The 25,420-nt window shown below is 43.3% G+C and overlaps 1 protein-coding gene across 1 annotated transcript; it reads left to right on the top strand.

The window, feature by feature from the left end:
• The first annotated feature begins 59 nt into the window (after positions 1-59).
• On the top strand, positions 60-23,661 carry Ptcd2 (pentatricopeptide repeat domain 2). Its single transcript, XM_055598395.1, has 10 exons — positions 60-200; positions 1,356-1,448; positions 4,681-4,810; positions 8,137-8,254; positions 10,931-11,009; positions 11,387-11,478; positions 12,633-12,746; positions 16,045-16,119; positions 21,663-21,776; positions 22,917-23,661. The coding sequence occupies exons 1-10, from the start codon at positions 95-97 to the stop codon at positions 23,139-23,141; spliced, it is 1,146 nt and encodes a 381-aa protein (XP_055454370.1). The 5' UTR covers positions 60-94; the 3' UTR covers positions 23,142-23,661.
• Positions 23,662-25,420: the final 1,759 nt, after the last annotated feature.

Here is a 25,420-nt window from a genome sequence, read left to right as displayed (position 1 = left end):
GACAGAGCCCGCCCCCGCCGGAAGTGGGCGGATCACATTGGACGCTTTCCCCCTGCTCGAGTCCCACAGTTGGTGCGGTCCGGCCCGGAACAATATGGCTACGGTGTTTCGGCCTTTGGAACGGCTGCGGGCGCCCCGTCCTTCGTTGAATCCCGGGGCGACAGGCTCGGGCTCCGCCTGCTTCCGCCGCGCTCTCGGAGGTACCCGCGGCTTCACGCTGCGGAAGGAGGGAGGGTGGAAGAGACGGGGGCGTGAAACCCCAGCGGCGTCTGTCTTTGGAGGAGGCTGGTGCGCCCTGGTTTGCCTTCCCCTGTTGCCTGGAAAGCCACGGGCAGCTAGGGTCTGGAGAGGTCCACGTTGCCCTTTGAGAACATTCCTCACCCCTTGGGTGTCCTTTTCTGCAAGGTTTTGGTACGGAGTTTAAGAGATGGGAACCCAAGCCATGCTGCGTACATTCTAAAAGACTCGAGGCAGGCGCCCTCATCCCCCAAGTTGTTCCTTACCGCCTTTCTGAAAATATTAAACGTGAGACTGCTACTGAGTGACAATAAAAGTATTTAACGTTCTATTGGCCTTTTACATATATGAATTCCTTTCTTTCAGTCAGCGTCCAGTGACAGAAGTACACATCTTTTCCCTGTCTACAAAGTAGGAAACAGTCGGGGTTGTCACTTGCCCAAGGTCACTTGCCCCGGGGAGCTGGCAGATGATTATTTGAACTAAAGACCCGGGTCTGAGAGCTTCACAGGAATGCCTTTTCATAAATAGCTGTTTTTATTACTACTTTATCGTAACAGAACTCGGTGCATGATTTGTTGGCCAACCTTCATCTGTTTTTAATCTCATGCACAGCCAAGGATGCTGAAAGAAGGATATGTTACAGGCTTGCTAAGCTGTGGTCAGTGATTTCTGAGTAGCCTTACCTAGTCTTCAATTCAGAAGTTTCAAAACTGGAAGTCATGATGTAGCTTTTTCCAGTATCCCATGCTTCTCCCAAAGTAAACGAAAGTGTGTGTGTGTGTGTGTGTGTGTGTGTGTGTGCAGTTGCTAGACCTTACTACATGGCAAATACCCGTTTGTCCTTCACATCTCATCTTGTCAACCAGTCTTCACACTCCCTTAATCACCACATTCTTCCAAATGTAAGACTTTTGCCAAAATATGCATCCAGTAGTATACCGGTGTTTGTTTCCCCACCACGAATACTATAATATATATACCTCCATGGATGGATCATTGTTAATGTACTAAGTGAAGATGAGTTCATTAGAGGCAACCAAGCTCTTATGTTATTTGCTAGGGGAAAAAAAAAACAGTCAAAATTATTTCACTTATTTTCTTTTTCTCATTTCTAGCTAAAAGATACCTACTCACAGATAGCGTTGTGAAACTAAGGGAATTTCAACATAAGAAGGTGGCTGTTGCGTATAACCTTCCTGGCACCAAAGGTAATGTTAACAGTTTTACGAATTCTTTTATCCATTGTCTTTCAAATTTCCTCTTTGTCGCTATTCATTCTTTCAAAACCCATCAAAAAGAGAGAAAAAAGTGAACATTTGCTTAATTTCCTAGTCTACCTTTCATCTCATACTCTGCTACTTAAACTCTTCTCTTAGCCCTGCCCCCTGGGAGCCCAGGAAATAGTAAAATTAGCCCTGTGGCTAATCATCTAGATCTGTGCCCCTCAGGATATGATTTGAGGACTGGCATCAACATCAATTGGGAGATGGATAGAGATATGATTGGAAAGGCAGCAGATGATTTGTATTCACTAGTTCAAGATCCAGGTGACTGGCTTTCCAATGTTGGTTAATCCTTGGTGGAACATAGCCCTTACGATATACTTGTAGGTAAAAGACCATAGTGTAATAGTGCATTTTGGCGCTTTTTTTTTTTTTCCTGTAGAATCTGGGATTTACTTTGAAAAGTCCATTGTGTTTAGGGTGTATAGAAGAATCAACATTAGCAAACTATTGGTATTTGTTGGGCCTGATTGGCACTTGAGGGTTATTATACTGTTTTTTTTTTTTGTTTTTATTCCTACTTTTGAGAGAGAGTTCAGGATTTAAGAGTGATTGCTGCTGTTCAAGAGAAGCTGAGTTTGGTTCGTAACATGCACGTTGGGTGGCTCACAGCTGCATAGAACCCTACCTTCAAGTCACCTGATGCCCTCTTCTGGTCTTTGCAAGCAGACATGTGCACAAACCCATGCTCAGAGGTTTAATTAAATGCATTTAGTTAAAATACTTTGAAATTTTAAAACACTAAAAAACATCTTGGCAATCTTGCTGCATTCATTTCCTCTGTTTTACAGGAAGAATTTTTTTAGAACTTCAGATTCCTTTATAAGGATACCTAAGACTTCTGGCTTTTCTTGTTTCCTTTTTAAGAGAGCTCTTGTTTGTCACTGTTGACTTGTTATAATTAAATTTGTTCTTAGATGAGTTACATCCGTCCGTGATACATACTGACCACTCTCACCCTCCACTCCCTGCCACCCCTTCCAAAACCTTCTCTCCCTTTCCTGTCTGTTAGCTTGTCTTGTGACCCAGTGAAATAAATGGATTTCTTCAGATCGAGGCCCAGCTCTCTTTCCTGTCTTGCCAGATGCTATAGAGCTGCTGGCTGGCACTTTATGCCTCCATCCCTCCCATCCTGCTGTCCTCAAATTGCTTCTTACTGCTCTGCTGATCATGTGGTGGAGTCACTGTGGAATCCAGAGGTGAACCCTAGCAGTCAGGGAGAACACTTTCATCTTCACTTGAGTGCACTCAGTGTGGAGTCACTGATGTTTTTAAGATTTTTATTTCTTTCACATATTTTTAAAGATTTTTTAAAAAATAATTTATGTATGTTGGTATTTTACGTGCATGTCTGTGTATGTACCATGTGTTTGCAGTGCTCACACAGACCAGAAGAGGGTGTTGAATACTTTAAAAGTGGAGTTACGGATAGTTGTTAGCTGCCATGCAGCTTGAGAGCACTGAACCGGAGTTCTCTGCAGGAGCAACAAGTGCTCTTAACTTCTCAGCCATCTCTTTTTATCTTTTTATCTTGGGTGTTTTTTAGCTATGTGAGGTTTGCAGTTAGGAAGGACTCCCTGTAATTGTCTGCTATGTCTAATTGCCATGGTCTTCACAAAGCTGTGACAGCTGTGAACGTATTCTGAAATGCAGTCTAAAAGCCCACGCCTATCTACTCTATGGTCAGACTGGTATTCACATAGTTCTGACCCCAGTTCAGCACTTTAGGAACCCACAGTGACATTTGTTTTCAGGCCACACTTTGTACAGACTGTCCCATCACGGCGTTTATTGAGATTACCTACTTCCAGGAAACTCCTCTGTCTTGCTCAGAATAACAACAGATGTGAGAACAAGACTCTTCCTGCTGTGTTGGTATCATTCACTTGTCCTGTATGACAATAACCTGCCTTCCTGCGTAGACTTAGCACTGCAGGAGGAGCCATAACTGTGTGAGAGAGGCATTGCTCGGACTATGATTATGTGGTAAATACCTACTATATGGTAGGCCCCATGCCAGATGCTTTCTGTACTTACCCTCATGCAATCCCATGAGGTATAGGCACCACGCACTTTGCTTTGGGCATGAGGAATGGTGTTTCACAGACAAGGGTCTTTTCATAGCGTGTAAGTGTCAGGTCATCTGTAAAATGATCACCTGGTTCTGAGAGGAAAGATTGAAAGTTCCAGTGCCTTGGTCACAAACCATATAGGTCTATCCTTGTACACCAAAAACGTGACTTGGCTCTCACTCTTATATTGCAAGTGTACATCAGTAGCATTCCTTCAAAGCTCTGGGCCTTGTAGCAAATCCTTGGCAACTTCTTGGCAACTCCTGAATCCGGAAGCCCTACCTTTTGCTTCCTGCATTGTGTCTCACAACAGTGTTAAGGAAAGTACTGCTCAGAAGCCATGCTCCCTTTGGTGTTTGTTCCCATAGAAACACTACTCTAGAGATTGTCATTAGTGCAAAGACAAGGGACCAGAAGAGATAGTGATGAGCTGAAAATGGTTCTGTTGCTAAAGAGTGCTAGTTTTAGAGAGCTGGTTTTTGGTTGGCTGTTGGTTGGTTGTTGGTGGTGGTTTTGTCTTTGTTGTTTTCCCTTTTTTTTAATCTCTGCTCATTATATAATAGTATGGCTACTTTCTTATAACATAGTAAAGACAGGCCATGAAGATGAAAGGGGGAAAGCTGAATTAAATGCAAGACCACAAACTATGCTTGAATTACTTGGTCTAACCACTGGCTAACTCCATTGAAATTCACATTTTTCTTTTACTTCACTTCTTGCTAATTGATGGTTTGAGGATCTGGCTATATTTCCTCCTCTTATGAGTCATCTGTATTTTACTTATTAGGACTTGAATGGTAGTTGTCCAACTTGAGAGTGCCTGAATATCACCCAAAGAATTCCAGAGACACCACTACCCCCTCAGTTTGTGTTTTCCAGAGACTCAGGTGGTACATGGCCCAGAATTGCCTACGACACAGGTCCTTGGAGGCCGTCGTCAGACCCCACTGTTCTAGACATGCTGTCCAGTGAAGCGAGCCATGACATTAGAGGTACCTCTGGTACCTCTTAGCTGTGGCTAGGCTTCCTGTCACTGAGGTCAGCCTCCAGTCCCACTCATCCTGAGAGATTGTGCTTCTTTACAGAAATCTATTTCAGAAACTTGGAAGAGAAGTTGACCCAGAACAAACTCATTTTGAAGGACGAGTTGAAAACCTTGCTTCACCTGTGTCAGTCCCGGGAGGATGTAGAACTGGCGAAGGCTGTCATTTACAGGTGAGGCATCTCTTCAGAACCCCAGCAGCCTTCATCACTCCTTGCTCTGCCCTTCCCAGGGTGAGCCCATCCACTGTCACCTCTACATACCTTACCCGAAGGCCTGCCTTCAGCTACGGATGTTGATACTTACACAGGGGCCAAGTGTAGAAAAGCAGCTCAGATACCACCAGCATGCTGGCCAGTCCTCCAGCTCCCATCCCTAGCTCCTCTGCAGCCTCAGTCACAGAGGAGCCTTTATTCCTGCATGGTCTATCACTTCCCCTCTCCCTGGCACCAGTGGCCTCCTTGCCCTCCTGCCCGCTCTGTCTGCTTTTAGGTATTTCTAGAGAACTCTGTCAGAAAGGAAGCACTGCACAATCCGAGAAGATTTCCCTTGGATTTCGGATGCTTCCATGCTCCTCGATGTGGTCTCACCCTTTCTCCCTCTCGTGCCCCACTGTCCATTTGCCTGGTGTAAGCAGCACAAGCCTGCACAAAGCTGGGAACTGCTGGGCTTTGGGGCAGCACCACACACAACTCAGTTTCTCCGAGCTAAGGTGATTTGTCTGGCCACACTGATGTTGGATGTAGGGAAAGGGATCCCGCTTCTGGATAGTTGGGGCTGCAGTACGTGTTGGGCAGACTGGAAGTGATGGAATTATCTTTAGAGCCCATCTGCAAATATTTACTTATTTTCATAGGCTTTTTAAAATGCTAATGTTGTATGGTTTGGGTAGGTTTTCTTTTATATAGTTCGGGTGGGTTTTTTTATTTGATTGATTTTTGAGACAGGGCTTTGTACCTATCCCAGGTTGGCCTCCAGTTATCCTTGCATGCACAGTTTTCTTCCATTGGTTTCCTGAACGCTGAAATTACAGCCATGTGTCATGACACTTAGCTCCTCTTAGTCCCAGTTATTACTGTATAAAAGATAGTATTCTCTAAATTAATATAACGTACTCCAATCTTAACTATTTATATATTAAGAAACCATAATTTAGTGGCAATACAGTATTCCACCATATACTAGGTATTTTAAACAACTGTTTCCCGTTGTTAGAGATCTAAATTACTTCTAGTTTTTCCTCAGCACAAATAATGTCATGGTGAGTAACTGTAGAAAACTTAGGTACTCTTGTTTCTGTTTGGAGTCAGAGAGTGTGTTAATCAGTTTTTTATTACTGTAATGAAATACCTGAGACAATCTACAAATGAAGAAAGGAGATTTCTTTGATTCACAGTTTTGGACATTGTAGGGAATGACACTGGCATCAGCCTAGGTCTCCTAAAGGTCATACTGTGCTGGTCACATCTCAGTATAGGAGGCCAGAAAGCTGGTGGGACCAGACTCAGGCTTTTATGATAACTCCTCTAGAACTTGAGGTGATCACGTGAAAAATACTTAATCCTTTTTGAGAGCAATATTTTCAGTTGGTCTAAGGACATCCCCTTAGACTCCACATTGGGCAACAAACTTGGAATACTTAGAGCCATGGGAAACAAACCAAATCAAACTGTGACACAACCTACCAATAAACCTGCAGGTTGTGTCAGTAAAACTAATTTTATGTTATCCTTTGAGACTCTGGCTATTTTTCTCTTATTTTTTCTTACCCTAAAGCCATAAGGAATAATACAACAGGATAAAAGTTCTGTACACTCTGTATTCACCACACACATCCAAAGTGTGACTGTAGCTCTCTGCCGAGGCTCACAGCATAGCCCAGTTGCTTTTGGCGCTTTTGTGAACAGCTGGGGAGGTTGGAAGAAGGTCTAACCAACCTGTTGTCTGTCTTCCTGAGACGTGCTGAGCTGAAGCGGGAGCTCCTCTTTATTGAGCCACAAATGGGAGTGACGTAGGCCTCCTCATAGCCTTGTTCCGCTGTTGTTTGATTTACTGGGAGATTTCAGATCCGCCCTGTTATTGGTGTCATTTTGAATGTGCATATCAAATCAGGGAAACTTTGGCTTTCTGTTTTTAATCTGACACAAGTTTGTCATTTACTGAAATACTTATGGATATTGAATGTGCCTTACGTTTTTACATGAGCTAACGTTAAAAGAATTGCCACCTGCCAAGCAAACCGTATCCAGTTTGCACAAAACTGGAATTCTTATCTCCACTTCACAGATGAGGAGCTGTTACTCCAGATGATTCATTGATTTACTTACAGTTACATAGTCTGTAAATAGAAGAGCTGGATTTGAGCTAGCACACCAAAGCAGTCTGTAGTCCTTAATCACTGTGCTTTCTTGTCTTTAATAACTCAGTTCTCAAGTATTATAATGAAGCAGGTCACATGTTTACTGTCACTGTATTTGGCCTGTCGTGCTTACAACACCCCAGCCCAAATACAACCCAGCTTTCCTCTGTTATTCCAGCAGAAGGTGAAATGTTCTCTAGTAAGTCTACATTTTAAAGTCATTTACATCATGAAACTGACTTGCATGGAGTCAGGAGGCTCTCCTTTGGTCACCAGATTGTCATCGCAGATACCTACAGCAGCTATGGCTGGTTACTGGACGTAGTTTTGTACCGGTTAGTTTCAGATGGCTGACTGGCCACTTGTAGACCTTAGGCCATGTAGTCAGATGGCACTGCTGTTAAAATTAGCCTTTCCCTGGGACTGAAAATTTTAAAAGTGCATTTAATTTTTTTAGCAAATGAACTTAGAAAAGCAGAGGTTGATGCTGTATGACATCCTATGTGGGCACAGTGCCACCTGAGAACAAGGAACACCTCCCAGCTCGTGTCCTTTGTTGTGTAGGTGGGGCCCATTCTGAGGAGACCCCGCTGTGTCTAACATGCTTGTGCTCATTCCTGGCCCAGCAGGTAGTTGCTTAATTTAGGGGATGATTACAGTGCGTGTGTTACTTCTTTTCTTTCACAGAATGTGTTGGCCTCTAACAAAACTTCTTTGTTTCAATGCCCAGTATACTAAACACTGGAATTCCTGATTTTATTCAAATCCTCGTTTCTCCTAAACTGGGAGTTCCTTATTCTTCACTGTGTTCCCAGCATCTAGTAGAGTGCACATTGTGATCCGTGTCTGTCCTTGTATGTGTGTGCGTGTGTACACATGTGCATGTATGTGTGTATACATGTTCATGTGTGTATACGTTTGCATCTGAGGGTGCACATACATGGTTAGAAGTCACATCAAGTATGTTCCTCAGTTACCCTAAACCTTGTTTTTTGAGTTCCACATGCATGAGCCTGGCTTTTACATGGGTGCTAGGGATCCAGACTTGGGTATTTCCGCTTGGTGGTTGAAAGCCACTCATTTCTGTATCTGTTTTTGCTATGCCCATCTTTTTGCTCATGGAGTAACTTTAATTGCCAGGTACCATGCAGAAAACAGAAATCTCACTTTGGGGGAATATAAGTTCGGGCCCCTTTTCATGAGGCTGTGCTATGAGCTGGACCTGGAAGACTCTGCTGCAGAGCTCATCAAAGACAAGGTAACTTTACTCCTTCCCCACCACTGCGGCCTGGCACTCTGGGGCCGTTAGGAAAGAAGTCCTTTGCATTGCATATTGTTTCCTGGGTAGGACCTGCAGGGAAAGGCTACTGGGCTGAACAAACAAGCTCTCTGCTTTTCAGTGCTTCCTTGGAGTTGACTCACAAACAGACTTAAGTGTCTCCGGAGACACACACAATGCAGAAGTGATGTCCTGCTGGGTATCTACTTTGGATGCAGGTGGTGACCCAGGACACATCTCAGGAGTTTCTATCCTGCATCTACACTTATTTTTGTGTTTTTTGTTTTTGACTGAAGACTAAAGTGGTCAGGTTTTAAAATACTTTTATATATTTTTGTTTTCTTATTCTAAAGAAACAAAACATAATTTTGTATACCCATGAGATAAGGGTACTTTCCATGCAAGCCTGATGACCTGAGTTCAATCTGTGTAACCCGTGTAAATGTGGAGGGGAGAGAATCGAGTCCACACAGTGGTCCTCTGACCTCCACGGCATTTTTCTTTGAGACAAGTAACCCAGGCTGGCCTTTAGCTTGAATCTTCCTGCCGCGGCCTGCCGAATGGTGTGATCACAGATATGTACGACCCTGCCTAGCATTAGGGTTGCTCTTCTTTAAGAACACCGTGCATGCGGAAGATGGGCGTAATGTATTAATGAGTAGAGGAAAGGTAATTGAAGACCAGTTTCACTATTTGATATTATATTCTAAGAAAGAAAGGAAGGAACAAATGAAGGGAGGGAGGAAGAAAGGAAGGAGAGAAAGAGAGAAGGAAGGGAGGGAGGGAGGGTGGGCGGGCGGGCGGGCCTGGGGAAATACTCAGTGAAAAAAGTACTTAAAAAGAACCTGAGTTTGCTCCCCAGAACCCATATTTTAGAAAAGCCAGCATAGCAATACATACTTACAATCATAACACCTAGGAAGCTGAGATGTGGATTCTTGGGGTTCATTGACTAACTAGCCTAGCCTACTTGTGCATTCTAAGTCCATGAGAGGCTCTGCCTTAAAACACAAAAGGGGTAGCAGCAAGCAAAGAAAATGATATACAGGGTTGTTGGCCTTCACATACACTGGCATACATGTGCATACCTATCCACACGTACACATGGTTACAGTCTAGTAGTATGTGTGTATTAAAATCTGGAAAGTAAACTGTGTCTTCAGGGTAAGAACTATTAAAATCTCACTTTTTATGTAATTTGTGCCCATTTAATATTTTAAATAATTATTTTAATGTCACAGTTGAAAGACAATAGAAACTTTATTATTATGCCAAAGCTATGATTATGACAGTAAAACCAAATGTAAGTAATTTCTTAGACCTTATATATGGAAACTCCATGTGTAAGAAGGTCTTCTGTAGAACAGAGTGAACTAAATTAGAACTGAGGCCTGAGGCCTAATCTTCCTTCTATGACAGTTTTCCTTCCACTGTCTCTATATTCTCATCACTGGCCTCTGTAACCCCTGGTGATGACTGAGACCATGGCTTTGTTTTTCTCACTTCTCTTATTCCCATGTTCACTGTCTCCCTGACCCACCTAAGCTCTCCGAGACTAAAACCCAACTAGCAATTATAGCGGATTTTTTTTTTTTTTTTTGAGACAAGGTTTGTCTATGTATTCTTGGCTGTTCTGGACTGGCTTTGTAGACCAGAGTGAACTCACAGAGATCTGCTGCCTCTGATCCCAAGTGCTGGGATTAAAGGCATGCGTGGCTGCTGCCACCACCGCTGCAGCTGTAGCTGTTGCTGCTGCTGCTGCCGCCGCCATCACCACTGTCTTGTTTATCGGTCCTTTTTCTCAGCATTTAGGATCTACACGGTAGGCTCTCATAAAAGAACAAGGGAGAAAACTACTTAATGATGTATGAATATCATCACATTATGTCATTCAAAATGCTGTGATGTAAAAGAATTGAACTGTTGTAAAACATGGTGATGATAGTAACATAATTTATCCTTTAAAGTTTATGACGAGAATAAATCTTTAAGTTTCTTGAGTAGGTCTTAAGTACTAAATGTTACCTGACTTAGCTGTTCTGCTTTGTGTGTATTTTAAAAACAAATATAATGATTTAAGTACACGATGGTTTTGTCTATTAAATATGTTAAAAATAATGTTGCGAGCCACTGTTTCAGAAGTAGATAATTGTGTATCACGTGCCTGTGCTGAGTACAGTTGGGACATTCTCTCCTTTATTCTGGAATCAGCTTGCTGCTGCTATTTGGTATTACTCGTTGGTACCAGGTTCACAGCCACGTTCCTACTTCTTCACTACTCAGGAAACCAAGAGCTTTCTTGCTTCTTGTCTAGTGGGGCCATTCCCAGAGCTATAACAGTGTTCGGCAGTTAAGCTTTAAAAAAAAAAAAAAAATCTTTTGTACACTATAGTACTAGAGAATTTAGGAAATCACAAAATAAAACTTGTAGATAAGATATAGGCACTGCAAGTTGACTCATGCCTTTAATCTCAGTACAGGGGAAGCAGAGGCAGGTGGGTCTCTCTGAGTTTGAGACCATCCAGTGGTCTACATAATGAGTTACAGAACAGCCTGTGCTACCTAGTGAGACCTGATCTCAAAAAAAGAATAAATATGTGGCATCCCCTTAATAGTCTTAACTTTTGACCAAACTGTATTGTTTCTCTTCACTAGCATTTACGAGGTTTCTTCCTAGACTCAACATCATTCAATATTTTGATGGATATGTTATTTACCAAAGGCAAATATGAAAGTAAGTATTGCATATAGTCTGTGGTTATGGAAAAACTTAGTGGACCAGCAGCTGGGGTGGGAAGGGCCGTAGAAGTGACCCTTAGGCTCCTACTGAGGAGCCTACTGTGACCTCACTCCTTAAATTTGAAAACATCTCATTATGTGTGGTGGCTGAAATGAATCACCCCAGATTATCTAAAACCCCAGCAGACTCTCCTCCTCCCGCTTGACCTATGGTTTAATTCAACACTTAGATAATTGCTATTTAATTGTGAGGAAGGGCTTTTATCTTGATGAAATCTGCTTTTGGTAGGTGGTGCTGAACTGGTTAGAGCTTTGGCAGCGGCCCGTTAGGTGTTGCTTTTAACCCTGTTGGCCACTCCTCCCTTCTCACAGGTGCACTAAAAGTGTTGATTGAAATGAAGAACCAAGAAGTGAGGTTCAGCAAAGACACTTACATCCTTGCTTTTGCAATTTGCTACAAACTGGTGAGACTATTCCCCTTAACTCTCAGGGCAGTGGGAATTGAGTAGTAGCAGAGAGGATTTTTCTTTCTTTCTTCCTTTCTTTCTTTCCTTTTTTCTTTCTTTCTCTGGTTCCTCTAAAGTATTTTCCAGCTGGAGAAAATATTTTAATTTTTAAATGTGTCCATTTTTAGAAAACTCAATCAGTTAATTTTATTACGGGGAAAGTGATCATTGCCCTTCTTTGGCAAGCATGGCAGTCATGAAGACAGGAGACAGGTTCCTGCTGAGCTCTGAAGTCCCTATAGGTTAGTCTATCTAGACCCACCTTCCTGTTGCCCTCTGAAAACCATGCCATCCTCCTGGGTGCAAACTCCACATATGATTGCTGTCTTTCTGTTTTGTTTTTTTAGTACTATTGTTTTTTGTTTTTTTTTTTTTTGTATATGGGTGTTTTCACCTGTCTGCATTCTGTACACCACATGCATGCCTGGTGCCTGTGGAAGCCAGAAGAGGGTATTTGGCCTCCCAGATACAGAGTTGCAGAGAGTTAAGAACCATCATGTAGGTGCTGGGTATCGAACCCTAGTCCTCTACAAGAGCTGCTCTTAACACTGCACCATCTCCTAAGCCCTGCTACCACATAGATAGCCTAACCTAATTGCAAATAGTCTCGGTATAACTTAATTTTTTCTTTTATTTTTGAAATTATAATGTAATTATAACATTTCTTCTTCCTTTTCCTTCCCCTAAACCTTCTGATATACCCCTCCTTGCTCTCTTTCAAATTCGTGGCTTTTTTAAATCCATTTTTACATGCATGTATGTATATGTGTAGACATGTATATTCCACAGTACAACCTGCTCAGTCTGTATAACGTGTATGCATGTCGTCAGGGCTGACCATGTGGTATTGGATAACCAATGGGTGTGCTCTTCCCTGGGAACACTGTTTTTCCCACTATGCGCACTCCTTAGTTGCCTGTAGTCTTTGTGTAGGGCTGAAGCCTGCGGCCTTTCCTCAGTCCACATTGTCATGTCTACTGAGCTTAATTTTTCAAGTGACTTTGGGTAGGCTCTGGGAAGTTATTATAGAAGGAAATCTGAGATACTAAACGCTGTTAATCATTACACTTAATGGTTCATGACATTGACTGAGCAATCCCATCTCCTCACAGAATAGCCCGGAATCTTTTAAGATTTGTACTACATTAAGAGAAGAAGCCCTAATTAAGGGAGACATTATCTCCAGGAGAGCATCCTGTTTTGCAGTGGCATTAGCTCTCAATCAGGTAAGGTCTTGGGGCAGAGGAGACAGAAGGGGATTAGAAGTGGGCAGGATATTACTGCTTTTCTTTGTTCTTGTTTTTCATTTATTTTTGTATTGGAAAGAAGTTCCATAAGGAAAGTAATTCCTCTCTTTGTCACAGCAGTTTGCTGCTATGCCTATGCCTGCAAATAATCTTTTTACTTGTAGCTGAAGACCCAACATGCATTTCTGTTTAGATCGGTTGGGCCAAGATACTATGAAGACTCAGAATGAAGCTGCAGTCTAAGGGAGTGTCTTTATGACACATGCTTCCTGTGCTGCGTCCTCAGATCTTTTTAAAGTAGTTCTCTCCAAAGTCAGATGAGCAAGGACTCCTGGGTCAGTCCTTGCTAGTTAGATCCATCTGCTATTTTGTAGTTGGAGCCTTAGTATTTCTTTAGTCCCTTATCCTCACTGACAAATGAAGCAGCCAAGGCCCAGAAAGAAAGGTGAAACCCTCGAGATTGATCTGGGTGAAGGACACAGTGCGGCAACACCTGCTGTCTTAAACCTCTGAGATTCCCTGTTGGAAGACCAAAAATATATGAAGTACTTGGCACATTTGCTATGTGAAAAATGAAAATCTTATGATAAGAAACTGTAACCACGCTCAGTTATTACCCAGCTGGCCAAACAAGGCTGGGAGCTTTTACTTAAAACTGATTAGAATAGGTACTTAGAATTGACAGGATGATGGTTTCCTTAAGCTGGGGACGGCTTACGAGGATACACCGACCAGGCACCAACTGGGCATGAGGCATCTGGCGTAGCAGCTCGCCTGTCTGTCTAAGGAAGTTGTTTCATGTCTTCCTACTCTGCTCAATGACATGTACTGAAGTCTCATCTGAGACACATGTCCCAGTCTTTCTGTAGCTCTTGCAGCTGTGCTCTTATGAACTCAGATAAAAACCTCCTGCCATGTGTTTGAATCTTCTAGCTGAGCTTTGTTCAGGACTTCTTATCACTCTTCCTAGCATCAGCCTTGTCTAAGAGCATCAGCCATTGTTTCTGTTCATTTTGATCACATTTGCATCTGTGTACCAACACCTTTTTAGTTTATTTGAAGTTTTTCTGAATCATTTTGGTTTAGGTGAATCTTTTATATGTTGCAGAACTTCAACTTGGCTTTCCAATAGGACATTAGTCTTTCTTAATCTGTTTATATTCATATGACATGTGTGATCTTAGGTGGAATTATATTTGATGCTTTGAGTGTTTAGAACTTAAAATATTTTCTGGTAGTTGGTTTTCATTGCTTTATACTACTACTCTCCTGGTTACTTTTAAAGTGACGTTGGTGAATTTATGAATGAAGAAGAAGGACAGGTGCTTAGAAAAGGACAGTGACTTCTCTGCTGTGTCTCTGAAAGGAAGGACAGTGTTTTTCTGCAGGCGGTTTGCTCAGTGTATAGATAACTAGGTGCCAGCCAGTGAGGCAAACCAGAGCTGGTGGGGAGGCTTGCTCTTCGTGTGGCCCTGTATTTCCTATACCTCATTAACACTAGAGTCCTGAGAAACCTTGTATTGAGCAGTCTTCATCTTGGACTTCGAAGAGTTGGGTGGAGACGCTGCTCTGAGTGGGCTGAGCACAGCCTCAGCAAACCTCGGGTCACCATCACAGGTCATCCCGTCCTGAGCCCGCTCTACTGCCCAGGCCAAAGCCCTGTTGCCACATGCTTTTCCAATCTAATTCCTGTGGCAGCAGATAATAATAGTGACATCAATGTGTTTTCTTCATGGAATTTTAGCTGATAGTTACCTTTTGTAGTGTTTGCCTTTCTCTTAGATATACCCAGTTTATTAGCTTTAAAGAAGAAGTAAAGGAGAGGCATTGAACACTGCCCTCTAAAATTTTTATACCCTTGTTTTCCTTTTGTGTAGTGTACTCCCTTCCTTTCCAGGTGCATAGCATTCACACAGTTCCGTAATCTAATCTGTACAGTTGTGGGCCTTCGTGTCTTGATGCTTTTTGCTCATTGCCATGGCTTGCTATTCTTCCAGAGTTCTCAGACCCTTTGCCTCTAGCATGCCTTCTTGTAAGTTCATCGAACAAATCATATTACCTGAGCTCTTGACTTTTATTTTTGCCAGATTTAGCATTTTGAGATAGCACCTGCTTTGAAGGGTGTTGGCTGTTTTTAGTCTCTGTCTTCTGTATGTGTCTGGCCTTGGTGCTCTTGTGAAGTCTGTCTGATTTCGTTTCTATACCTGATATATGAAAACTCGTTCTGTTCTCATTTTGTCCTCTGTTTCTGGCATGTCATTGTGCCGGAGCTTCCTCTACTAATCATTCTCTCAGTTTTTTTTTGTTTTTGTTGTTGTTGTTGTTATTGTTGTTGGTTTGTTTTTTTTGTTTTGTTTTGTTTTTTTTTATTATGTCCTTTTCCTCTTTTATTTTTATTTTTCAAACCTTTTTAATCAACTTCTTATACTGGTTCTCTTTTGATTGCTCATCACTCAAAAGTATAAATTTCTTTTAGAAACCGTTGGCAGGAAATTCACATCAGTGATGCAGAACCCCAAAATCCTAGTGTGGACAGCAGGCTTTGCGCTGTGCAGCAGCTCTACCTTGTAAGCTGCAGTCCTGTGTATGCATGCCCACATAGTTTCTTCCTGGTCTATGGCAACAGGATGTCGGGACGCAGCCTCTTCTCTGCTGCCTCCTGCAAATATAGCCTAGCGACAAACCTGCACCACCACTCACCTGTGCCTTCCTAGGGATCCAGATCTGCCCCTTTGTCCTAACGTCAACTCCAGTCACTGGAGGCAGGCACTTAAGTGATAAGAGTTTAGGTTGTACTGGTGGAGAACCTCCTGGAAAGTAGAATGTAGAGGCCCTTTCTGTAGCTTGTAGGACCTTTGCCTGATTCCCCCCCTCAATCTTGCTGGGCTGCATCTCCAAGGATTCTGATCATATACCCACTTCTGTGTTTTGAGGCTTCACCAATTATGCCAATGATGAGGTTTGCTTTCTGCCTCTCATTGTTCTTTGCCCCGCTCGCCAAAAGTTGGCTCTAATAGAAGAAAGGAAAATGCCTATTTAATGAAATGCCTCCAGTTTAAAAACTAGGTTCAGAGAGATTGCTGAAAGAAAAGATGCCGTGTCTCTGGGTAAAAGCCTTTATATAATATTTGTTTAATTTGGTTATTTAAAACATTTCGTTGTTGACTTAAAACTCTGAGGCCCCAGGTGTAGGAACATCCGCTTTCTGTAAGTGACCTATAGGAAAATGGAATGATGGCTGCATGCTTTGGAGTGAGACTTTTGTTTTCTGTTCCAGAACGACGTGGAAAAAGCTATGTCCATTTTCTCTCAAATCATGAATCCAGAAAGTATAGCCTGTACTAACTTAAATGTAAGTGGTTTCCTTACAGTTTAAAGTGAGTTGAAATATGGTGACATGTCTGCTTTTTCTGTCTGTGTGCAATGGCCTGATTGTCCAACACTCATTTAGTTCAAAACAATACTCATTTACCAAGCTCCATTCTGGAAGAACCGCTCCTGGGAGAGAAGTCATCACCATTGGGTTTCTGGGGTCAGAGGGGTGTCATGAATGGTGGGGAGATGGATCTGCTCAGGTACATGACAGGTATACTCTGAACATGTGAGAAGGCTATAGGTTAAGGAGGTCAGACCTACAAGGTTTCTTCCCAGGCCTTGGGTGAAGCCTGTGTGCTAACTGCATCCCATGACTGGTCGCTCAGTCGTGGCGTGCTTGTGACTGGTAAGCTAGTATGCTTGCTATGCTGCCAGTAGGCACAGTTTGCAGTCCTATTTTATTGTCAGTCTGCCAGGGATATCCACCCTTTAGCTTATCTGGACTCCTGTGCCACCTTGTGGGGCCTTGTTGTGTGGGTCTTCGAGGGGCTGCACTCATTCAGTGAAGACATGAAACATACAAACTGAAAATGAAAATTTTCTCCCAGAACGCTAGGTGCACCTTAGTAATAGAGATCATAGCAAACCCTGTCACTGCTCCTCATTTTAGAGCAGTGAGTTAAAGAGAACATATCCCCACTCAGCCAGCCGCACTCAGTACAGCCCCTTCCCTGTGTACTGAGTGTGTGCGCGCGCTGTGTGGAGTTGAGGAAGACAAGCTCCCAAGTATGTATTTATTTACTGTGTGCGTATTTTGCCTGCATGTATGTATGTATGTGCGCTATATGCTTGCCCAGTGCTTACAGAGGTCAGGAGAGGATATCAGATCCCCTTGAACTGGAGTTATGGATATTTGTGAGCTATACCATGAGTACTAGGAGCCAAAATGGATCCTGTGCTAGAACTACAAGTGTTCTTAACCATTAAGCCTTCTCTCCAACCCTTTAAGTTCTCACTTCTCAAGATCTTGTCTTCTAAAACAATCCAGGGGTTAAGCTGAAGAATAGACTACAGCTTTGTGGAATAGAAATATGTAAGCACCCATGTGATATGAACTAGGCCACAGCCAGGCAGTAGGTGTCTCAAGACAAGAAAAGGCACAGCCAGGCTGCAGAGCAAACTATGGAGCGTGAAGGAAGGCTGCTGAGGTTGAGACTGAAACATCCCCTGCTGGCTCATGTGTTCTGTTGCCAGTTGTGGGGCTGGAGGGATGAGGTGGCATGACAGTGCTTCCCACAGATTGCTTTTGCTGAGACCTTCGATAAAAGAATACACGGAAAAACAAACAAACAAACAAACAAATAAAAAGAATACACGGTTGATTGCTTGCTAATAACCACCTCCTACTAGTACACGGTTGATTGCTTGCTAATAACCACCTCCTACTAGTTCTGAGTCCCTGGGTCCAAGCTACAGGATTCTTGTCTTAGACTTTGTGTCTGATGTTAGCTTTCTAAGTATGCCCTGAAAGCTTATCTATTCCTGAAAGTCCTGTGGGCACTGGTGCAGGGGTGCGTCTGAGGATAATTCCTATGGGCAAAGCTGAAAGTTATTACCTGTAAGTATTACTGTCTCCTCAGAAGCTTGGAGCTATGTCTGAACCCGATCCTAGGGCTTGTTACAAAAAGACCCCTTTTATTAACTTACCCCATGTCAAACAAATGCTGCCAGTATCGAAAACTGCTTCCTGCACCAGGCTAACTGCATCATAACCCCCTCATCAGTCATCTCAAGAGAAGGACTGTATTGCTTTTGTCCTCTTGGTTCCCATTAGCGATGGATAGCTCTTGTGTCCAGTGTGTAACTGCTGTAAGCAAGCACTGAGTGACCTAGAGTAACTAGAGAGTACCCTGCAAGTGTGCTCACTTCCTGATGGGATGGGATGCTTGCTGGCACCAGCTAGCCGCGTGGCTGTGGTATCAGGAAGGAAAAGTATATCTGGGCCTGTCAGGAGAGCTACTGTTGGCGTTTCCTACAGAAGAGATGAGGTTGCTGGAGAAGCCAAAGAGCCTGAGATAGGAAGATTTTAGGTTTATCCAAGGTACCAGACTAAGTGCTTTTTGATTTGCTAGTTAGTTTTACAGAGTTGTGTTGGGACAGTTTTACTCTGTGTTGCAGATGTGGAAAGGGGTGGTGCAGGGCAGGTGAATTGCCAAGTTCTCACAGTTAAGTAGACAGCAGAGTCAGGGTTCTAACACTGGCAGAGACTATGACACCCAGAGAGATGAGACCCATGAAGATAGAAGGCTGTGCCTCGCCTCACTACTCAAAGATCGCAGGAATGACAAGCATGACCACTACCAGGGCTGGTGGCCCTTTCTGTAGGCCTAGGTCACTGTTCATACCTGTCTCTCAGTTGTTACAGAAATGTACTGATTTCTGTTTTCCAAGTGAGGAAGTGTTGTGGTAGGAAATGTTGTGGTGTGGAGAGCGGGGAGAGCTGTGGAGCCTGGGATAGGGTGCAGGGCACATGTGCACCTGCAAGACACTTCCTGTTCTCTGACGTGGGAGGAAAGCCAGCTAGTACCCAGGTAAGGTCAGCGTGTCATGCTCCAGGGCTGTTCGTAAGGGACCTTGAATTAATGTTAAATATGATCCCTGGTGTGAATGCCCAAAAGGAACTAGCCACTTTCAGAAAACTTTAATAAAATAGTCTTATTATTTAAGAATCCCCACTTGGGGAACTTCCAAATGTCCACTCTAAATTCCTTGTGTTGCATTATAAACCTGTGTCATCATCCTCTGGGATGACCAGAAAGACAGTTTACATTCATTGAGGAGGCCTTCAGATTCTGGCTCTTCTATTAAGCCAAGCTTTTTAAAGTGACATAATGGCCCTCAGCTTTTCCAAGACTGCCATCTACTTGGAATCCTTAAACAGTTTGTTAACCTGACAAAAGAGAGTCCATATTAGCAAAAGTAGATGAAAGTTTTCTTTTTCTTGGTCTATTTTAAACATCAATGACTTAAATATTTTGCAGTTATGAATTAGAAGTTGAAATTATCTAATCCTGCTCCAACTTAATTTTGTTTATATCTGAATTGCTTCTGCTGCCTGTATGGCCCTGGTTTATTTTTCCAGCTGATACTTGCTACATACTGCATTCATTTAGCCTATGATTTCATTAAGACACATGCATGTTGACTCGCTTTCAGTCTCAGAAGAGCCATGAGCCCTCCTCAGCCGGGCCACGCAGTGTCTCAGGTCTATGAGAGCAGCAGAGGCCAGTACAGGACAACTTTGTGACTGCATTTAGATCCTTATCGTTTCTCTAGAAATCTGGCATGACGTTAACTAGAGACTCAGTTTGGAGCAGAATTTGCCTCGCAAAGGTGCTGACAAGTGACTAGTTTGTCCATTTCTCTTGTGTATTTGCTAATGCAGGCAGATGTTTTAATGCTGTGAAGCTGTTCAGGACCAAAGGTAACCCCTGACCACGATGAGCTGCTTGGCTTGAGATTTTGTCTGTCCCTCAGGAGACAGGAGACCTACATGAGGCTCCATCCTTATGCATGGAGCAGTTGGCAGTTAGTGGTGTCTGGAGGAGGTAGAGTCATTTTTCTTCAGGAGTGTAGCCACTATAAGCTACCTAAGACCTAGGAAATAACTCATGCACATGCAACCCTAATAAACTCAACGGTTACTCCTTAAAAGGGTGTGAGAACAGGAGGGGTGTGTTGGAAAGAGGAAATAGTCCAGAGGAAGTGGTATGGGAATAAGAAAAGGGAATGTGGTCAAAATGTATTATATACATGTATGAAATTGCTTTAAAAAATACTTTTTTTAATCAGAGGGAAAAAGACAGTGCCTAGAGGATGGGGGTAGTGTAAGACTGTTGTTCCAAACTGGGTATGGTGGTACCTGCTTTTAATCGCAGCACTTGGGAGGTAGAAAGGTGAATGCGTGAGTTTGAGGCCAGCCAGGGCTATACAGAGAAACCTTGTCTTGAAAAAGAGAGAGGGAGAGACAGAGACTGACAGACTGAATATGAACGTTGTTCTAGAAGCCTAGCCAGGCCCCACCATCTGCTGTCTGGTTTCCTCTGTGAGATAATGACCCCTGCTTGCATGTGTGTTTACTCATCGCCATCTGCCATGGTGAACACCTTCCCTGGCTGAGCGCAGGCCAGCGCCATGCCCTGAACTGCCAGAACTGTGAGTTAACAGGCTTCTTCCCTTCCTGCACAGCCTGTGTCAGCTGTCCCAGCAGACAGACATTACAGAAGAGGTGGGGGACAGTACAGGCAGCTCAGTATGGAGGAGGAGATGCTGCCTTCCATAGGGACCAGGGCTTTCAAAGTGTTTCTTCCATTTGTTTAATAACTTCATCAAGTCCAGGAAATTACCAAGTTTTTATTTCCATGTATACACATCAGTCAATAAAATACAGTATGATATATTTCCATGGTTAGTTTCTATGCATTTATCCAATATGAGGTTTTATTCTAATCATTTCTCATGTTAAGCAAGATTATTTAGTAAATGAAAAAGGAAAGATCCAATTTTACAGAAAATACATTTTGAGGATTACACATTAAATCATAAACAGTGACTAACAATGGTTGATGAATTCTCAGTTATTCTCATCTTTAAAACCTTTCTCTGTGCCTCATTTGTCTTAGTGGATGCTGATAATTAGAGGGGAAATGAGCCTTGCTTTTCCATGTGCTATGTGTGCCAAGCTGACGGAAAGTGGTTAGCAGTGCCATTTTGAAAGCTTGGTTTGGCACCCAGTTTTGAAGGGTCTTTAATGGGTGCAGTGTACATAGGCAGGCTTCACAGAGACCTCAGCCAACTTCCACTCTGCCTGCCACAGCCTGTGTGCTGCAGGTAACTAACAGTCCTCCAGCCAGACTTAGGCGATGGCTTGATTGTCATGGCCCTTGATGATAGAGGAAAGCAAGTGGAGTGTGTGTATGGACCTCCCGTGTGCTGGTATTTAACTTAATGTGCACAGTAACACAAAATGTGGGCCTTGGGAATATTTTTCTAACAGATGAGGAAGTTAAAAATGGAATTTGCAGCTGGTCCAATGTCACATAGTTGGTAATTGCTAGTGTGGAGATTTCAGCCAGGCACCACACAAGTGTCAAGCAAGATTTCAAGTTATGGTAGTTATTTTGTTTTCTTTGTGTGTGTGTGTGTGTGTGTGTGTGTGTGTGTGTGTGTGTGAGAGAGAGAGAGAGAGAGATTCTTTTTGTGAAATTGAGGAATCAAGAGAGAGAGAGAGAGAGAGAGAGAGAGATTCTTTTTGTGAAATTGAGGAATCAAACCCAGGCTTGTGTGTCAGGCACCTCTGTTGTGTGAGGCAATTCACTAGCCCCAACTACAGTGATGTCATTAGCTATAGGAAAGTACATTTTGGCTGGTGAGTGTACATGCAAAGCACTTAAAAAACAAAAAACAAACAAAAGCCTATCTGTGCTAATAAATTAGGGAATAATACTAAGGGGAGCCTATAAGTGCAGGCTTTTCTCAACATTGAAATGCCAGCTTCGTCTTGTCTGTTCTTTTATTCAGATGTTAATCCATGTCCAGTCAAATATGATGGAAAGCATGATAAAGATCTTACAGGACACTCTTGACAGAAATTTATCGAAATTTGTGAAAAGACACACGTTCTCAGAGGAAGTGGTAAGTGTTGGCTGTAGATGGCACTAAGTGCAAGAGCCCTGTTGAGACGCTCACCTGGTGTCGCTGTCCCGAGACTGTCTGCAGAACAGGTCAGACACAGCAGTCTCTCCCTTGAGGTTTCAAGAAGTCTCATGTGTTCGTGCAAAGACTGTTTCTTCCTGGCATAATATGGCTTCTGGAATTCTCAGGGAACCATTTCCTTTTGTCTTACACTATTCTGTAGGTGCCTTTCCTCCTCTGAATAATGACATCACAACTATCTTAGACCTGTAGAGCGAGGTCCACTACATTCTCATTTTGAGATGACCCCTTTTTGTGGGCTTAGTGTCTTCGACTGTTGACAGCTGTCGATTGCTCTGGCCTTGCCACTGCTCCGTGTCTCAGCCCTGGATGGCCAGTGGTGTCCTTGCCATGTCCACCTCGATGTCTCACCTTCAGAGTAGAGTTCCGGACTCTTCCCTCTGATTTTGGCTCTTCCTCTCCTCCCCATCTCAGTAAATCCCAGTGTCCATCATCATGCTCCTAAGACCCAGGTTGGGAAGGTGACATTGGCCCCCTTTCCTTCAGCTCCTTAGCAGTGAGTCCATTGCTGCAACCCCACAGTCTGCCTGCCTCATGTGCACTTGCCTCTCCATCTTACCTGTGCTTTTTCCACTCTAAATCAGCACTTCTTTCTCCTCTGGGCTGTGACAGGGACTCTGGAGTTATCTCCACATCCCTGCCACCCTCCCCAATTACTCTCTGTGCAGCGTGTTAAGTCTTGGTCAGACCTTAGCCCTCATCATGCCCCTGGCTTTTAGGGTGGATTCCAAGCATCTCTGCACGGACTATGTGTTACACCCTGTATAATGTGGCCTGCCCCAGCTCCTACCCGGTTGGTTGATTCTGTTGGCATTTGGCCTCCCTGGCTATGCCTCACTGTAAGGCATGTGCTATTTGAGTTTCCCTTGTAAGGTAAAATCCAATGGCTTGCTTCTGCACTTGGTGTGTGCACTTCCAGAGGAGAGGCTCTTATAGGCAGCCATGCCTGTGTGCTCTGGTGTTCTCTGTATGTGTACGCTGTGCATCTCTCCATGTCTGTTTGTGCTTCTTGGAGTATATGAAGACATCACTGTGATGTAGTGATTACTCTTTCTCCAGCTGACCAAAGTGAGGGCGAAACTGAAGGACAACCCCACCCTCACAGCCAAATTTGATGAAATCTATGGGAAGCTGCACATAAATGGCCAAGTCACCACTTACACTTTGGATGCTCTGCTCTGCCACGTCCCCCGGGATAAGAAATCCAACATGTTGCTGTTAAAGAAGAGAACAATCAGCCAACGGACCTTACAACCTCTCAACCAGGCCCTACTGACTGAGTAACTGTTTCAAGCTCCTGTTCTGGAGGAGCTGCTTCAAGGCACCCACCTTGAGTAAATTACTGGCTTCTCCAAGATGCCAGGCATTTTACTTCAGTGGCACTATGCCTGTGTTTGTTGTCAGCATGTTTCCCCTGAGTGGTGATATGCTGACCAGAAGAGCTAGCTCACGCAGGGGAAGCATTATGGAAAGGCAGCTGCCCCTAGGTCAGATGCCCCAGCATCAGGGCCACAGCCTGTAATTCAACCCAGCACAGACCTGTAGAAGGAATTCCCCCAGGTCTGACCAACCTTGACTGACCTTTCAAAGGAGAGATGCCTTGCAAGTGATGTCCTCGTTGAGTTCAGGAGATCTCTACCATGTTGGGAAATAGCCAGCGCCTTGTCTCATCTCTGCCATCGTTTTTCCATCCGAAAAATAATACTGCCCATGTGTGCTTAGATGATTTGACATTTCCATTCAAGGTTCAGTAGAGTTAATGTTTCTCCAAAATAAGAAATAAAAGGTACTTGTGCAGACTTGAGATTGTGTTTCTTTTCTCAGCAAATAAGCCAAACTAGAATTTAGCTTTTACAACTATTAATGCTAAATTTAAAATGATTATTGCTTTTGTCATTGGCAAGCCAAAAATGCCAATTAAATACATGGAATGCTTGGTTTTATATTTAATTCTGTAAATATTTGGTCCTGTGCGTCACCTTGCTTGCTGTGCATGTTTTCTTTATGTGCATTATCGTTCTTTTGGTTATTACTGCTGTTGTAAAACTTTCTTGACAGCAGGTCACCTTTCTGTGAGCGTCTGAAACGCAGCCGTGGATGAGTTGTGCTTATGTGATCATTTACAAAAGGTGCCAGGAGCCGTCTCACTTGTTCTTGTTTCTGAAGGCCCAGACAGATGTTGAACCCAGCAGAGGCCAGGCGTGCTGCAGACTTGTACTTGAGGCCATATCCAGAATAAAGTCTGTTTACTTTATTGTTTTTCTCAGCAAGAATTCTCCATATGCTCAGAAACTTCAGAGCCGGAGAACCTCCTGAGTCTCCCACTCCCTCAGCTTTCAGGTTGAGGAAATGACTTGTTTCAATTGGCAGAGCTAACTTGGGCTGGGACACTAGATTCCTGGTCTGGTGTCCTCCCGTTCTGCGACATCATCTCTGCTGAGGCTGAACCAGCTCCTCCTAAGATACTTCCAAATGCTAAGGACTGCCGTGGCTTACTGGGCAGCTGCAGGCCATCAGTTTCCTCATTTGCTGAATGGACCAGTAGCCAGCGCCCTGGCTTAGAGTGAGTGTGAACTCATAGTGAATGTGAAGCAGGCAGACTTAGTAAGTGCTATGCTATGCTGTGTCAGCTCTCTTCACCACCTTAGTAGGTGGCACTTAGAGTTAAATGAGGCCTTCTTCCTGCTCAGGAAACCCATCTCATAGGATTTTGCCTATGTTCAGTAAAGCATTACACAGCCTCTTAAAAAAACAAACAAACAAAAAAAAAAACCAATTCTGTCTTCATAGAAAATAATGGCTTCTGAGTATGTCTAGTGTTTTGTAAATAAACAACAGCAAAAGCTTTAGTTTCTCTACCTTCAAAGCCTTAGAGAATAGACCATGTTTCCTGTCCCCAATGTATCTTGTGTCTTCACATAGCATTTAAATGGCTGTAATGCCTTAAATGAATATGGCTCTGATTGTTAGGTCACAACCACTCATCAACAACAACAAAAGGAAAAAACCACAAACAACTTTGTGAACAATAAATATCAACCTTCCTAATCCCTGCTTCCCTGAGAGGAAAGCAGCTGGTCTGCTGATGAGCAGCCATCATGCCTGTTTTAAGATCTTCGTGCCGAGGAAACTGATGTGCAGTGGTAAAGGTGAGGCCTTCCTTAAAATATGCTAGTTTTTATTTTATGCACATCGGTGTTTTGCCTGCATGTGTGAGGGAGTCGGAGTTATAGACAGTTGTGAGCTTGCATTGAGTGCTGGGAATTGAACCTGGGTCCTCTGGAAGAATAGCCAGTGCTCTTCATCACTGAGCCATCTCTCCAATCCCATTTGTTTCTTTGATCTATAGCGGTGGTTCTCAACTTCATACCAGATATTTACATTACGATCATAACAGTAACAAAGTTACAGTTATGGAGCAGTGAAATAATGGTTGGAGGTCACCAGAACATGAGGTATTGAAGGGTTGCATCATTAGGAAGTACTACTGATCTGATGCTTGGTTCAAGAGAAGCAGGGCCATGTATGCCAGAGTTGATTAAAGAAATGACCTAACACATAGC

The sequence above is a fragment of the Psammomys obesus genome, unplaced genomic scaffold (assembly GCF_907164565.1).
Source record: "Psammomys obesus unplaced genomic scaffold, mPsaObe1.curated_primary_1811, whole genome shotgun sequence".
Classification (NCBI taxonomy): Eukaryota; Metazoa; Chordata; class Mammalia; order Rodentia; family Muridae; genus Psammomys; species Psammomys obesus.
The sequence above is the reverse complement of the archived record's forward strand: the minus strand, read 5'-3'. Positions and strand labels throughout refer to the sequence as shown.

What these genes read in the sequence shown, in the direction of transcription:
- Ptcd2 (XM_055598395.1), top strand. Translation starts at nt 95, where the DNA reads ATGGCTACGGTGTTTCGGCCTTTGGAACGGCTGCGGGCGCCCCGTCCT. An exon ending in GCGAAGGCTGTCATTTACAG is followed by an intron (nt 4,811 to 8,136) that starts GTGAGGCATCTC and finishes TTTAATTGCCAG; the next exon opens with GTACCATGCAGAAAACAGAA. An exon ending in TAGCCTGTACTAACTTAAAT is followed by an intron (nt 16,120 to 21,662) that starts GTAAGTGGTTTC and finishes TCTTTTATTCAG; the next exon opens with ATGTTAATCCATGTCCAGTC.